The 15,624-nt window shown below is 37.9% G+C and overlaps 1 protein-coding gene across 2 annotated transcripts in view; it reads left to right on the plus strand.

The window, feature by feature from the left end:
- The window catches only part of PPP2R3B (protein phosphatase 2 regulatory subunit B''beta), a 1,731,184-nt gene that overhangs the window by 1,070,296 nt on the left and 645,264 nt on the right, over positions 1-15,624 (plus strand). For both annotated transcript variants that reach the window (XM_044072461.1, XM_044072462.1), the window contains exon 5: positions 14,345-14,419. In XM_044072461.1, coding sequence (XP_043928396.1) covers positions 14,345-14,419 — 75 coding nt within the window. The remainder of the gene's footprint in view (positions 1-14,344; positions 14,420-15,624) is intronic.

Raw genomic sequence — 15,624 nt, forward strand, 5'->3', positions numbered from 1 at the left:
TCTTTATTTCCTCTAATCTTCTCTGAGGGGAAGGGTATGCAATGATGTATGCACTCTCTCATGAGTGGATTAACCCATGACGTGTTTGTCTGCTATCCCCTTCCCCCCTGTGCACATATGTGCATTATGAGATACTAATACTGCTCTTTAGCCAGTAGTAGAGAACAGCATTGTATTGCAAATGCCAATGACCTACACTTAGGATGGTAAGCTGGACATCAGCTACTCAAGTCTAGACCCCCCCCCCCCCCCCGCCAGCTCATCAGCTTCCCAGGTTGCTAGTTGATCCTGGATTGCCAGTGTTGCAGGGAAATGCCTTGCACCTGCATCATTGGGTTTGAGAGTATTGTGCATCATTTTTACTTCATCAATATACTAAGATGTTGCTGGGTTTGGGTGATTTATAGAACAGAGAGAAAATAAGCTGCCTGGGACTCTTAGGGTTTCATGGAGGTATCATAGAATGAGACCATGGTTAGCATCCTGCAGCATCATTTCTGTACCATACTGGATCAAGTGATTTCCTTGAATGCAGTAGAAAAGTTGATTCACTGTTCTTTTAAGACTCAGACTGAATACTCACCCAGAGCAGTAATCATGAAGTTTCTGTCCTGTAAAGTCAACAAACATATTAAAAGTGGCTTGAGCTAAGAGAAGGTTGCATTATAATGGAAACGTAATACAGCTTGACAATGATTACTGTTGTGAGATTCTTAGGCAATAGAGAGAATTTGCCTTTTTACTGCATTTTCTGCAACAGAATGGAATGAAGATTTTGATATCCTACTAAGTTTTGACTGAGCCTTTAAAGAGAGGTTACTGTCAGAAGGAGTTTAGAGGAAGCAGTGTGATGCCATCTCTTAGATTACTGTTGCTGTATTCCAAACTGTTGTTATCCCACCAATTAACCTGGATGTCTGGTTGTGGTGCCAAAGCCAAAAGATTCTGTAGAGCCGTATGTACAATGTATGACCTAAGACCATGGGCACAAGGGTAAATAAGCAGATGTATGACAAACAAAGATACCCTGCAAGCTGCTACAGCCCAGGACTTATCTGATAAGGTTAATTCCTGGCTTGCAACCTTAACCTCCATATCTACCTCCTCCATGTACCTCATATCTTATGCAGACGATGGAGCGAGCAGGGCAGCAGGCACAGGAATAGCTCTTTGTAGACGTTCCTGGATGTGCCTTTGTGAGTTTGCCAAACCCTTCCATTCTTCCTTTATTGACACTCCCTTTGATGGCTCATCATCGTACAAGCCAAAAGTGAAAGAAACTCTCACCAGGAGCCAACAAGATGGTAAGACTCTGTCTGCCGTTGGAGTCCATTTTTCCGCCCCTACCCGACCTTATCCTAAAGGTCAAAAGAGAGGAAAATGTGGTTCCTTAAGTCCAAAGGAGCCTTATCTGACACCCGTGGTGATCCTTCCCCCAGGGGCAGAGGAGGAAATAATGGAAGACGCCATCCATGTGCCAGGGGGGGTCCGCATAACCAGGGTGACAGAGATGCGTTCTCTGGTAGGCCCTTCCAGCGCTCCTGAAAGGATGTCCGCCTGTCCACCTCTGGAGGCAGTCAGGGGGAGAATATCACTGTACCCAGAAGCCTGGCTAAATTTGACTCAAGACAAATGGGTACAGTCCCATTATATCCAGGTGATGGACCATTCCTTTTCAATGTCCACCTTATCCACCAAAGTTTATCCAAGATATTCTACCCAGTCAAAGGGATCAAGCAACACTAGAAATCCAAATGTTGCTAGAAAAAAAGAGTCATCCAAGAAGTCCCAGCAGACCAATTAGGATCCGGAATTTACTCAAGGTTCTTTTTAGTTCCAAATAACGCAGGGGACTGGAGACCCATATTGGATCTCAGCAGACTAAACAAGTCAGTGAAAAAGTCAAAGTTCCAGATGGTAACACTGCTGTCTATACTCCTGTTTCTGGGAAAAGACAATTGGATGTGCTTGTTAGATCTTCAGGACGCGTACTACCACATAAAGATGGACAGGCTCAGATTTCTATGCTTCTGGCTGGGAGTGGGTCATTACCCGGTTCAGAGCGCTGCCCTTTGGACTCATCACAGCCCCCAGGATGTTTACCAAATGCATGGCAGTAGTCATGGTTCATCTGAGACGTCCGGTATTTCAGGTGTTTCCATACTTAGATGACTGGCTCCTAACTGACATCACCAAGCAGCTACTGATCAAAGCAAGAGACTTCACCATCTATCTCTTCTCAAAGCTAGGCATTACTATAAATGCAGAAAAATCTGCCTTGTTGCCATCACAGCATATTACATTCATTGGTGCAGATTTAAATACAAACTACATGTTGGCAAAGCTACCTCAAGAAAGGATCCAGACGTTACGTAGTCAAGTGATGATCTTACTCAACAAGAACAGAGTACAGGCAAGATTTGTCCTAAAAGTCCTAGGCTGTATGGCAGGGATGATAACGCTACTTCCCATGGCCCGACTTCACATGAGAATATTGCAGTGGCTACTCTTTACCCAGTGGTCCATGCAGGAGTTACCCATGTCTCACGAAATCCTCATAACACACTCCTGCAAGAAGGACCTACTTTGGTTGGTTCCATCCATTCAGGTAACAATGGGAAGACCATTTGTACTTCCCCAACCTATCACTACACGGAACGGAACCACGGAAGCATCCCAGATAGGGTGGGGGGGGGGGTGTTATCTGGAACAGAAGGTCCAAGGGGGTTGGAAATAATCACGAGTATCATTTGTATATCAATGTTCTAGAGATGAATGTGGTGCTTCTAGTATTGCAAGCATTTCAGGTTCCATCCACTCAGGTAACAATGGGAAGACCACTTGTACTTCCCCAACCTATCGCTACAGTAACCACGGAAGTGTCCCAGATGGGGGGGGGGGTGTTATCTGGGACAGAAGGTCAAAGGGGTTTAGAAATATCACGAATACCATTTGCATATCAATGTCCTAGAGATGAGGGTGATGCTTCTGGTATTGCAAGCATTTCAGGACTCTTCCCACGGGGACTATTGCAATTCAGACAGACAATATGTTGGTGGTATTGTACATCAACAAACAGGAGGAACCAGATCCTACCCCTATGTCGAGAGGCCCAGAGAGTGTGGCAATGGACGATATCTTCTCAACGCTTTCTGACAGCAATGCATATCCCAGGGAAATCCAACATTATAGCAGACAGGCTAAGCAGAGCGATTCTCATGCCTCACGAGTGGTCCCTCAATCGGGAAGTTGCGAATCAAATTTTTCGCAAATGGGGACAGCCTTGCTGCAACCTTTTTGCCACTCCATTCAATACCAAATGCAACAACTACTTTGCCCTAATCTCCCCTCTGGGAGAGTCACCGAGGGATGCACTGGTTCACGATTGGCCCTTGGGTCTTCTTTATGCCTTTCCCCTGAATCCCTTGATTCCAAAGTTTATCCAGAAAGCAAAGTTGTTGAGTCACAGGTTAATTCTCATTGCGCCATACTGGCCTCGTCAGATTTGGTTCCCTTTTCTTTGGCTCTACCTTCAGGAGGACCCATGGATCCTGGACCCAGTGCCGGATCTTTACACTCCATCCTGCCCTCCACACCCTCAAGCTTGACAGCTTGGCTGCTCCACTTCCAGTCTTAGCCAGGCTTCCGGAATTGTCCCCTGCAGTTCATCACATTCTAGTCTCCTCGCACAAGCAGACAACTAGGAAACTCTATGCAAGCAAATGGAAGAGGTTCTCTTGTTGGGCTAACAAAAGACATATGGATCCCTTTACAGCATCTATACCTGCAATTCTGGAATTTCTAACAGAAACCTTTAATCAAGGAGCAGCCGGCAGCCAGTATTAGAGTTCAGTTAGCTGCTATTTCTAATTATGTGGGAGAGAGATCTAGTCTAATGTCCCATAGACTATGCAAATCCTTCCTCAATGGTACCTTTCTATTAAAACCTCCCTTCAGAGAACCTCCTCCTGCTTGGGACCTCAATCTAGTATTATCATCTTTGATCCTGCCCCCTTTCGAACCAGCATCATCTTGTTCATTTAAATTTTTATCTCGGAAAACACTCTTCCTGACAGCAATTACTTCAGCCAGTAGAGTATCAGAGTTGCAAGCCTAGTTTATCCATCCACCTTATTTGATCTTCCACAGAGATAGAGTTACCGTCAGAACAAATCCTTCCTTTTTACCGAAAGTTTATTCTCAAATGAATTTAAACCAAAATATAGAATTACCAGTGTTTTTTCCTAACTACTGGATGTGCATAGACAGTTGTGTTTTTACTTGCATTAGGACCAAAGAATTTAGATCAAGTGTTTGTCTCCTATTCAGAAAATAAAAAAGGTTTGGCAATCTCAAAAGTTACCTTGTCCAAATGGCTTACTGAGACAATCACATATGCCTATGATTCCCACAATAAAGAACCACCAGGGAAACTCAAAGGGCATTCAACTAGAGTGGTATCTACCTCCATTGCCTTTCAATCCAGACTTCCACTGGATTCAATTTGTGCTGCTGTTACATGGGTTAACCCTCATATTTTTATTACTCATTACAAAGTAGATGTGGCTTCCTGGAACAGGGCATTCTTTGGTTCCACTGTCCTGAAGAGTTTATTCCCTTGAGCCATCCAAGAAGATGGTGCTGGGGGACTGTCCAAATCAGCAAGAATGAAGGTGAGATGGGACAACATAAAGTAAAGAAGTTATGTACTCACCATAGTGTTCCATGTTTGCTGTCCAGTATCTCGCCTTCAGTCTTCCGTCCCTCCCAGCCATCCCCCTCCTGGAGGATCTAGAGGAAATTAAATTGGCAGATAAGGTCTGATTCCCTTCTTGCCCTTTTCTTGTTAGTTTTTATGACAATATGTTTAGGATATTATCTTTTTGGATATTGAATATATCATAGGAACCTTTCCTCCTCAAATGAGATCTGGAGAACAGCTGCTAAGCACTATGGGATAGGACTCAGCCTTGAGCCAGTAGAAGCTCTCTAGCTTTAGTATAGGCCGAGTCGGAGCTGAGTTTCGGCTCCGAACCCAAACAGCAAGACTGAAGGCGAGATGGACAAAAAACATGGAATGTTATGGTGAGTACATAACTTCTTTTTTCACCTCTCTTAACCGACCTTTACTTCTCTGGTATCTTCAGGAGACTACATGCTTCCTGGCTTTGAATAGTCTGTGATTATGCTCATACATCCACTTATTAACCCTTACCTTTAGCTGTGTTGTAGGTTTTAGCTTTGGTACCCATGCCAGATTTCCTAGTTAATTTGCAAGATAAGCCAACAGTTTGGAATATGGCAGCAGTGATAAGTGAGGACATCTACTGTTATGACACATTCTTGCACAACTATATTTTTTGTAAGAAGTTAAGTGTATTAACTGAGGAGTTAATGCAGTAAATTGTATAGCCTTAAAAGTCTAGTGTTGTTAATTTAATAAATGATACCAACTGAGAAGGAATCTGTCTTTGAAGAATTTAATGGACACAAGCTGTGAATAACACTGCCTTTAGGATACATGGAAGAATGTTGAAAAGTCCATCACGAATCTGTGCAGCTGGACATTCTTGGAACTTTGTCTTACTAAAATCTTAAGTAATTAGGTGTCCTTTGTGTTTGTATGCCAGGTGCTGAATTGAGAGTAGTAGTAGACCCTCTTAAACCATATGAAAATGCATCAGATTAATTATTGTATTTGATTGCTTCAGTTTTTTTTAAATACTCTTCTGCAGAGATTCCCTTCATCCAGGCCCACTTTTCATCTGTTAGTATGGTAGACATTAAATATCCTACAAACTGAGGAAGCGAATGAGGCTATTTACAGCTCCAAAGACATGATATTCTAGTCAGTTTTCTTTTACCATGTATTTTTTTAAGCAGCGTTAGTGGTGCAACAGGTACCACACATACCTTTGGTGCAGAAGGCTGTTGGTTCTATTTTTACACCAGGTAGCTCAATTACTGATGCTGCAGTACAGCTTAAAGGGGGGGGGGTTACACACCTGAGTATGTCATCCTTCAGATGAGGCATTAATCTGAAGCCCCATCTGTTTGAGTTGCTGGTAGCTCAGGCAGATGTAAAAGATCCCATAGTACCATTTTAAAAGAGTTGTTGTATCTTTCGGCTTTTCCCGGTTAGGTATTGCCACAGCGAAACTCCGGTCTGCTATTGATTGGCAGTAGATTTTTACGTACCGAGTTGCCAGCTCTGACTCACAACCTTCAACGAAGGTACGCCCATTCACGCATGTCTCCACACAGAAGACGCTTTAGCTGAGAATCGAACAGGACAACGTCTTACTGTGAGGCGACAACGCTACCACAGCACCACCACCACAGTTTTAGCACCATTTTAAAAGAGTAGGTGTCCTTTATTTTTTGCAAAGAAAACAGTATTTACAGATTACAAAATATTTATGTAATGTTTACATATTTACAAAATACAATTTTCCATATCCTCCTTTTACTTATTACACATTTGATTATTTTTTATCAAATTTTATCCTTATTAGATCCCCACTTTTTTCTATAACCATCATCTAATTTTATTCAGTATTACTGCCAAAATACATTTTCCATTAAACATAATTTATTTTTTCATTCCACATTACCCATATAACATAAAACATTTATCAGTTTTTAACATATTTTTACTTCTATTTTATAATGCACATATTTAATCATGTACATATTTATCGTACCGACTTTTTCAATATCTTCAAAAAAAATTTTCTTACAGAACTTTTCCCATAATTTTATCACTCCTTTACATTTCAAAAACACATGTTCAGTAATTACCTCTTTACCACAATATAAACATATTCTTTCACTTTTCTTTTTATATGCCATATTCCCTTTCACTGGTATATACTTCCGCAGTGGCGCAGCGGTGGTGTTGCCTCATAGCAAGAGGTTCTCCTGTTCGATTCTCGGCTTGGGTTGCGAGTGCCTTCTGTTTGGAGTCTGCATGTCCTCCCCGCGGTCAAGTGGGCGTTTGAAAGACATGCATTAAATGGGTGTGCCTTCGTTGAAGGTTGGGCGTCGGACTGGCAACTTGACACCATAAAAACCAACTGCCAGTCATTAATGGACCGGAGTTCTGCTGTGGCGACCCCTAACCGGGAAATGCTGACAGACAAACAATGACATTCCCTTTCACTGGTAATTTATCTATTAACAGTCTCCTCAAAAAGTGTTGGCATTCTACTTTTTTATTACACCATTATTTTTTTTTATTTCTATAGCTTAAAGTTTTCCTTCTAATTTTTTCCATGGTGTAACAAAATAATATTGTATCATTATATTCTTGTACCACAGTTTTCTCTCCTTTTATGTTTCATCAGTTTTTAATTTCCACATCAATATTTTTTTCTTGGTAACATTTCATTTTTTTTCATTTTTACATTATTTTTCTCATTTATTTTTACACTATTCCAACATTTTTCATATTCATATTTAAATATTCTTGTAACCAAACTTTTTTTTCATTTATCCATTTAAGCACTTTATGAAAATTTAGAGAAGCAACATAGACCACTGGGTTAATTAACCCTAAGCCGCTGCCACCTTTATTTACATACAAAATTCCTCTTCTTAGTGGATTCAGTCTAGAATCTCATATGAAGTAAAAAAAACATTTGTCTGTAGTAATTATTTTTCTAATATCATTGATAGCATGTTTCACAAGTGTATTCATGCTATTTTCCCCATTGAAACTGAATATATCAAATACACATTTTTCCTATATGATACTCTACATGTTTTCCAAAAAAACAAATTCCTTTCAGCTTTTCTGTTATTTTCCATTGAATCCTACCTACAATTTTATTACCAAATTTTAGACTTGACAAAAATTTCATTCATTGTAAATTGTATTTCCACTATCTTAACCATGTCTGCTAACCCTGTACTCTTTGTTTAAAGTCATCCCCATTGCTTCTAAATGTTCATGTAAATAATATTGTTTTTTACCCACCTCTTGTTTTGTGCAGTTATTCATCTGCATAAGTTAACAGGACTGGGATTCTTAAGCCATCAGGTGTTATGTACTTCTCTTCCTTCATTTTATAATTTGTTTCACATACAGTTACATTCATTAAAGCAAAGATTATGTAACTCCTTGGACATCCTTGTCTCACACACACCAGCCAACCATTTACCAAAAATTTTACTTTATTTCTATAAGCAGATATATATACTTTCCTGATATTCTCACTTATATTGTATGCTTTCATTATTGCCAATAAGATTCCATGTCCTGTTGTATCGAATGCCTACTAGGATCCTCTGTCATAAGTTTATCTTCTTCTGTATTTTATAGTATCATCCACAATCTCTTACTATTGTTAATAATTGTTGACATCTCTTTTTTACTATGTATATTGTGTTCCATAACACTTTTCATCTTTCTTTGAAATATCTTCTGTAATATTTTCATAAAAATCTTAGTATTCAGTTCTGTCTTTCAGTTTTCCATTATATTTTCTTTATTTCTTCTGGATAAATTTAAGTATTCCACTGCATAATTTTTATGCATAATCCTTTTGTTTAGCAAGTCATTCAAAATTAAAAATATTCTTTTCGCCATTCCTTTAAGTTATTATACATTTCATAACCTATTTCTTCTGGCCCTGCAGCCATATCTATAGTCACTTGTCCTAATACTTTATCTAACTCGTATAAAGACATCTCATTTTCAAATTCTTCATTTTTGTGTTCTGAAAACTTTTTTTTTACTTCCTTGTTTTTAACTTCTTTAAACATGTCTTGTACATATTTTACAATATTCATTATTCGTTTTTCAGTTCTATTTCTCCTTTTGTACTTTTCTTTTCCCTCATTACATTGCTTTCTTCCTTTACTGGTTTAAATATAAAGAAACATCTTTCTGTCCATATTGCTAAATGATTAAAAAAATCAGTCTCACCTGCTTCGCCTTACCTCATGATTAGTCCTTTGGATATTATAAACTAATCTGTTTCAGTTCTGCAGGTACCCCTTCTATAAGTTTATGAATTTCTATCCCAGAGTATTAATTTACATCTCATAACTTCAGATATTTTTCTTACATCCTTTCCTTTCTTTTTGCATTTACCTCTTAAGTCACATTTAAAATCTCCTATCAGTATACTATTCATATTTACCACTGCGTATTCTAGAATCTGATGAAATAAACTTCCTCTTTCTTTGCAATTACTGCAAGTATATAATGTTATTCTTTATACTTGTTCTCTTCATTTTGTCCACAGTAGTTAATCTTCCCATTCTTACTGAAGTTGTAACTAATAGTTGTACTGTATTTCTACAAAATATTCCTATTCCAGAACATCAATCATTTCACAAATTACAAATTATCTTCCCCCAAAATCTGTTTGTAATCTTTCTTCATTTGATAACAATCTTGTATCTTCTAGTAAAAGTACATCTGTATCACAGGTATTATACCAACATCGGGGTGGGAGGTTAGTGTAATGGTCAAGGTGTTTACCTTGCAGACACAAGGTGCAAGGTTTAATTCTTACAATGGGGTAATTGGCTAAGCTTAAAATGGCTGACGAGCAGTTAGCCTAGTACTAATTTATGAACCTGTAGTATCACTTTTGGGTGGGAGGTTGGCATAATGGTTAAGGTGTTTACCTTGCAGACTGAACATGCAGGGTTAGATACTCACATGGGTTAATTGGTTCAGCTTAAAATGGCCCACAAAGGCAGTTAGCCAAGTACTAACCTGTGAACCTATTCCAAAACCCCTATTCTTCTTACTATATTTTAATACTATTCACATTCACAAAGTATGCTAACATTGTTACTTTCCTCTTTCCCTAATTTTCTGGAAATTATAATTATATTTTGTCATCCACTTCCTTTCTTTTTATGCATATTCCTGTAATTTTTTTTATATCTTTTACCCTTTCACCAATTGGATTGTTTTTTTCCTTTTACTACTTCCCAAATTATATTTTCCTCATCATTTATTTCAGTACCTTCCTACATTCTTTCTCTTTTTTCATCTTTTTTTTATCTAACCTTTCTTCTGTTTCCACCACGTCTAATGTTTCTTCTCACTTTCATTATTTTCAGTCTTAAATTCCTAGTTTTGTTACATTTCTAACATATCAGTTCACATTTTTGTCGACCTAGTTCGCCACAAATGTAACATTTCTTTTTGTCACAGTTATTTATCAAATGTCCTTTTCCACAAAATAAACATGTTTTGGTTGTCCCCAGTATTTTACTACACCCTTCATTCCCTTCAACATTTATCATGCATGGAATACGTATAATTTTTATCTTTTTCTGTCTTTACACCCATTCAGTAGTCCACAAACACCTTTTATCATAAACTTTTGCAAAGTCCAATACTACTTTGCATAAACATTTCAAATGCCCTTTTAAATTCTCTCTTTTCTACTTCCGTTCAAAATTGTACATAAATCTATTTTGTTTCCCTGTTATATGCTTTTATTACACACAAGTTCCAGGGATTAGTCTTCCTTTTTTTCATATTCCCTAAAGAAATTTTCCATTGCATAAACAGTCTCAAATATAATGTCACAAAATGTCTCTTTGTAAGACTAAAAGCTTTTACCTCTTGGCTTATACACCCAAAGGAGCTATGAAGTTGTTCCAAACTTCATACCTATCCAGTTCTTGTTCTTCTTTATTTTAAATTCACACCACACACTTACACTTCACATTCTATTCTGCTTTGTTTTATTTTTTTTTCTTTTGTGTTTCCCTAGTGCCTTTTTTCACCGTTCCTGCATAATAAATCTTTTCTACTTCACTGTTATCTTTCAGGATCAATTCTGCTGCTTCTTTTCATATTTTTCCCATAATGTCTCCCCATGAAGCATCTCTCTTGTTTTCTGTCTCGCTCTGCATCAACATTCTTTTTAATTCATATCCCATAACCCTCCCTACTGGAGGGTTATAATAACACAAGGCTCTCTCATTGACTCCTCTGTTTTGGCTTCAGCAAACAGGTTTTGTTGAAAGATAACCTCTTAATCCTCCATAACTTTGTTGGAATTCTCCATAGCACTGGCATTCACTTCCATGACTTCCATCATTCTCTCCACGTCACACTCCATCCTCACAGCCGCCAGTGAGCTAGGAACGGGACGTGTGTTTTCTCGTTACCTCCAATATTTTGAGTAGGGGAAGTTCCTTGATGCACTGGCCAAATTTCCACTAATAGTATAAATATCACCTTGGGTCTCCCCTGAAAAGAGGCTTATAGGCTAGCATGACTAACCTGGCCAAGAAAGGATAAAAAATGTAATAGAAAGACGCCAGCCTGGTGGCCTGTTGGCATAAGAGTTAACATTGCTACCTCACTTGGTTCATAGGTTGGTACTAGGCTATCAACTCTAGGGCCTATACAAGCCTAGCCATAACAATTCCCTGGTTATTTCTTCCCACAGCATTTACTTCCCTGGACCCCTCTCTAGCAGGGTGACTGACATGATCCCTGGGGTGAATTTCCTACTCCCATCCAATCATCAAGGTTCCTTTTGAAGAGGGCCAAAGAGGTGCTCTGCTTGACATGTATGGGCAGTTCTTGACCTGGGTGCCTAGACTGAAGAATCTACATGCCTTCATTGCATTTATGAATCTTTTTTCCTGGGTGCGTCAGTTTCCTGTAACAACACAGTCATGTCATATGTGAAGTGGTGGTTGCCCAAATGACGTGTGTGTGTGTCTATCTGTCTCTCTGTTTTGTGGGCTTGCTTAGCATCCTAACTATGATTAGTTTCTCTTTCTTGCACCCATGAATACAAGCATAGATGGTACCCCATTCTCCATCACCCTTCATAGAGATAAAGCTTTTAATTGGAGAATGAGTGAATGTCGACAGGCTGTAGAAAAAAGCTGTTGTGCTTAACTTGATGTTTGGAAATGCAGTGTAAAGTATGCCAGGAAGGTACTAGTATAAATCCGGCTGCTCAAGTTTAAGTGCATGGTCTACAAATGTGATAGAAAGGTTGAAAAGCAATAGTTATAAAATTTGCTCTAGCTTTGGTTGCTTGTCACTGAAACAGTGTGTGATCTGGAGTTGTGACACTATGTTTTGCCTTGTGCAGTTAAAATATTCATGCAATACCTCTCCTTTATCTACCATTACCTTCTGTTTTTTCCGTATTCCTTCTTTCTTATGTTCAGTGGGGAGAGGCAGACAAAGGCTTTCCTTCACAAAATTAGAGGTTGGTTACAAAATGTTCAAACTATTTCTACTGTAACCAAAGTATGCCACACAAAACAACTTGATAGTAGTTTATATTTTGGATAAGTGTTAAAGAAAACCACCATGAACACATTAAAGTCAGTATAATTATATGCTTCAATGAGAAGTGAATGGTGAAACTCAAGACTATTGTCAAGAGAAACATATAAGTCATAGATGTAATAAATGCATGATCATGTGGCTGTAGTTACTATTTTAGGTATATAATGTTGATGCAGTGGTGTTACTGAAAATATCTAGCATGTGGAAGAATTTGTTGCCAGTGAGCACTTTGGGTAGTGTGTAAAGACAACCAGGATAAGGAACATTTCTTCTTATAAATCACTGGAAACTTCAAAGTGACATGAACAACTTTGCTGCTGATACAGTAGGTTTCCCATTTAAACTGTAAGTTTTAACAAAGAAATTGTTTTTCAGTAATAAATATGAATTAAAAAAGAAATCTCTTAAGGTTTTGACTTTGCAACCAATTTGTATATCAGTGCCTCATTAATTACATTGCTGTTTTTTGTAAATGTTACCATTTCTGAGACATAAGGTTTTGTTTGAGGCATGTTTCTGAAAAGCTGTGACAAAACCTTTCAGGACGCAGCTGGCATTTTCTCTCCAGGAATCAGTGGCTTTAATCAGTTATGTGTGCCACTGGTGCTTAGGGCGCAAAGAATTAGTCATACTTTTAAAATGTGTGTAGACAAACATTTGGCATTATATCTATATATCTTTACATGTACATATTCATGTATATATATGAACACACACATACACACACACACACACACATATATATATATATATATATATATATATATATATATATATATATATATATATATATATAGATGTAGAAGAAACCCTGTGTTAGTGGAGCAACATCAAAATCTTTAAAGTCTGAACATTCCATTCATAACATTTGGGTTCCAAAACTTATGATGCATCAGTTTTTGTGATTTGTGTTGTAAGTGTTGAGTATCTGAAAGTGAGCTATTTTTAAATTAAACATTTTTTTCTTTATTATAAAAATACTTATTATATGTTGTGTGTGTTTTCTCTAGGTGCTTCAGTTTCCTCCTACATTCCAAAGGCATGCAGTAGGTGGATTGGACACTGTGCATGCATGAGTGTGGTATGGAAGTACAAACTTGGCAGGACTAGCCACCCAGTGATGTGAACATTATCTCTTGATGATGATCACTGTTGGTGTGATGCCCCAACCTAATATACAAAACAGGGGCTATGGATGAATGTATTATTATATGGGATATTGCTTATTATACAATGGTAGCTCATTAACAGTTAAAAACGTGCACACAGATTGGTCAGTCCAACCAGCGTGCACATTGTGAATCAGGCATATACCAATAGAAAAAAAAAATCTGGTCGCCCGGACTTTCTTTTATTAATGTATGCTAAGGATTTCCAGTTTTCTTGAGCTAAGAGGTCGAGAGGTACGTACGGAGGGCAGAGAGAATACAAGGAAAATAGAGTATTTCATACAAAACTAAAGAAACATACCTGATTTTCCTTCTGTTTTTGCCATCTCTTGTACCTCTAAACTGTCCGAATTTCACACTTAATTTAAAAAAAAAAAAAAAAAAGAAGCAGCAGCAACTGAAATCTTTCTTTCTCTGTTGCTTGCTTTCCAAAGCATGCACAGTACATCAGCAAAGTGGCAGATTACAAAAACTATGCAGAAGAATGCCATGGCGCCATTATACAAAGATGTTAAGAACAGTAAGTAATTTCTTTCTTAAGTAATGTCATTGCATAATACCAATAACCGACTCCTGGGTGTGATATGTTGAAGATTTACCCATGGTTGCCTTTGTTTATTCATGAGGACGAAGCCCTCGTGTTTAAACCACACCAACTGTGAGTAAATCTTCAATATACCACACCCAGTCCACGGTTACTGCTATAATAATTTATCACAGATAGGCATCTGTTAATCCTTTTATCGTACCACAGGATTCAGGATTTCAAAACTCTAGGTTGGCAGTTCTGCTGAGAAAGGACCGAATGTAAATGTACAAGGAAAATATAATGTTTAGTTGGCCATTTAATAATGCATTTCTTGTCTTTGTTTTTATCTTGTAGGATGTAGTTAATAGTCACCCAGGTTTATTGTTCCTGAAAGAAGCAACAGAATTTCATCCTCGCTACATTACCACAGTAAGTTGTGTTTTTTAAGATAGAGTAGTACTGGTAAAGTGGATCAAAGGTATGGAAATGACTGAAAGTAATTTTGTCTTTGTGCCATCTGTAGCTGTTTGAAGCTTGCATGTTTTTCTTTGTTTGGCTTTGGATTACATGTTATATGTGCAGCTTGATCAGCTATTGACTGCCATACATCTGATAGCCCTTTCATGTCATTTGGACATTTTAAAATCCTTTACATAGTGTCTGAACATGGTTTTGGATTCCCTGAATTTGGCAACAGTTAGACACAGACTATGATGTAGGAGTGGTGTCCCACAACAGTGACATCATCAGAGCATATAAGTGACACCTTTGTGATCCTTAATGTAGCCACTTTAAAAGTTTTATTTGATGATGTAGGAAGTGGTTAAATTGCTCTGTATAATTCCATTCAGCGATGCTTGAAAAGGCTTTTAGCAGGTGGGTAAATGGTTAAATTTTTCTTACAAGGAGCTTGTTGGCCTTGTTTATAACATTAAATGGTGTGAAACACGTTTCGGAGTACTGGAAATGTTTATGTTTTATAAACTTGCATCTATGTTTTAATATAGGTTTTTAATATAAATAAAATAAAATATGTGTATGCTAGATGCCCAGCTAATCGATTTAAGTGCATTGCTCATATATGAGTTCGTTGGCAGTGCTTCACTATCAATGGATTCAACATCATTAAAGAAATCTAATGGATGATAAAATGGTATTGTGATGGAGAAGGTTGACCTAGCATCCCCCATCTGTGAAGATCTGCAGCTGAACTGCAATAAAGAAAAGCTGTATCAGTCAGATGAATACCATGCATTCCCGGTCTTTCCTGTAGATGTGGATTTTTTTTTCTGTTTGTAATATGTTGAAATTTGTCTTTCACTTCTACTCATAAAAATGCTTTGCGCTACAAACGGAAGTTTTTTTTTCTTACTGTGTAGTTTAATTTTAAAATACAATTTTACAGTATTTTGTGATATTCTGTGGGGTGTAGATGTTGTAAAAATTATTGCGTACTGCTGCATTGTGTTTCGTATTTCCAGTTTAATGTTTGATTATGCCTCATATTTTGTTCTTACTGTCTTGCATGACAGCTCCTATTTTAGTACCCAGAGTGTTTAGCAAGATGTTGAATATAATGGCCAAAGCAATGCTGTAGGATCTTTGTGTATTCCTTTACCTAGATAGCTGGCTAC

Source organism: Protopterus annectens, chromosome 5.part0, assembly GCF_019279795.1.
Source record: "Protopterus annectens isolate FY-2018-M chromosome 5.part0, PAN1.0, whole genome shotgun sequence".
NCBI classification, from domain to species: Eukaryota; Metazoa; Chordata; order Ceratodontiformes; family Protopteridae; genus Protopterus; species Protopterus annectens.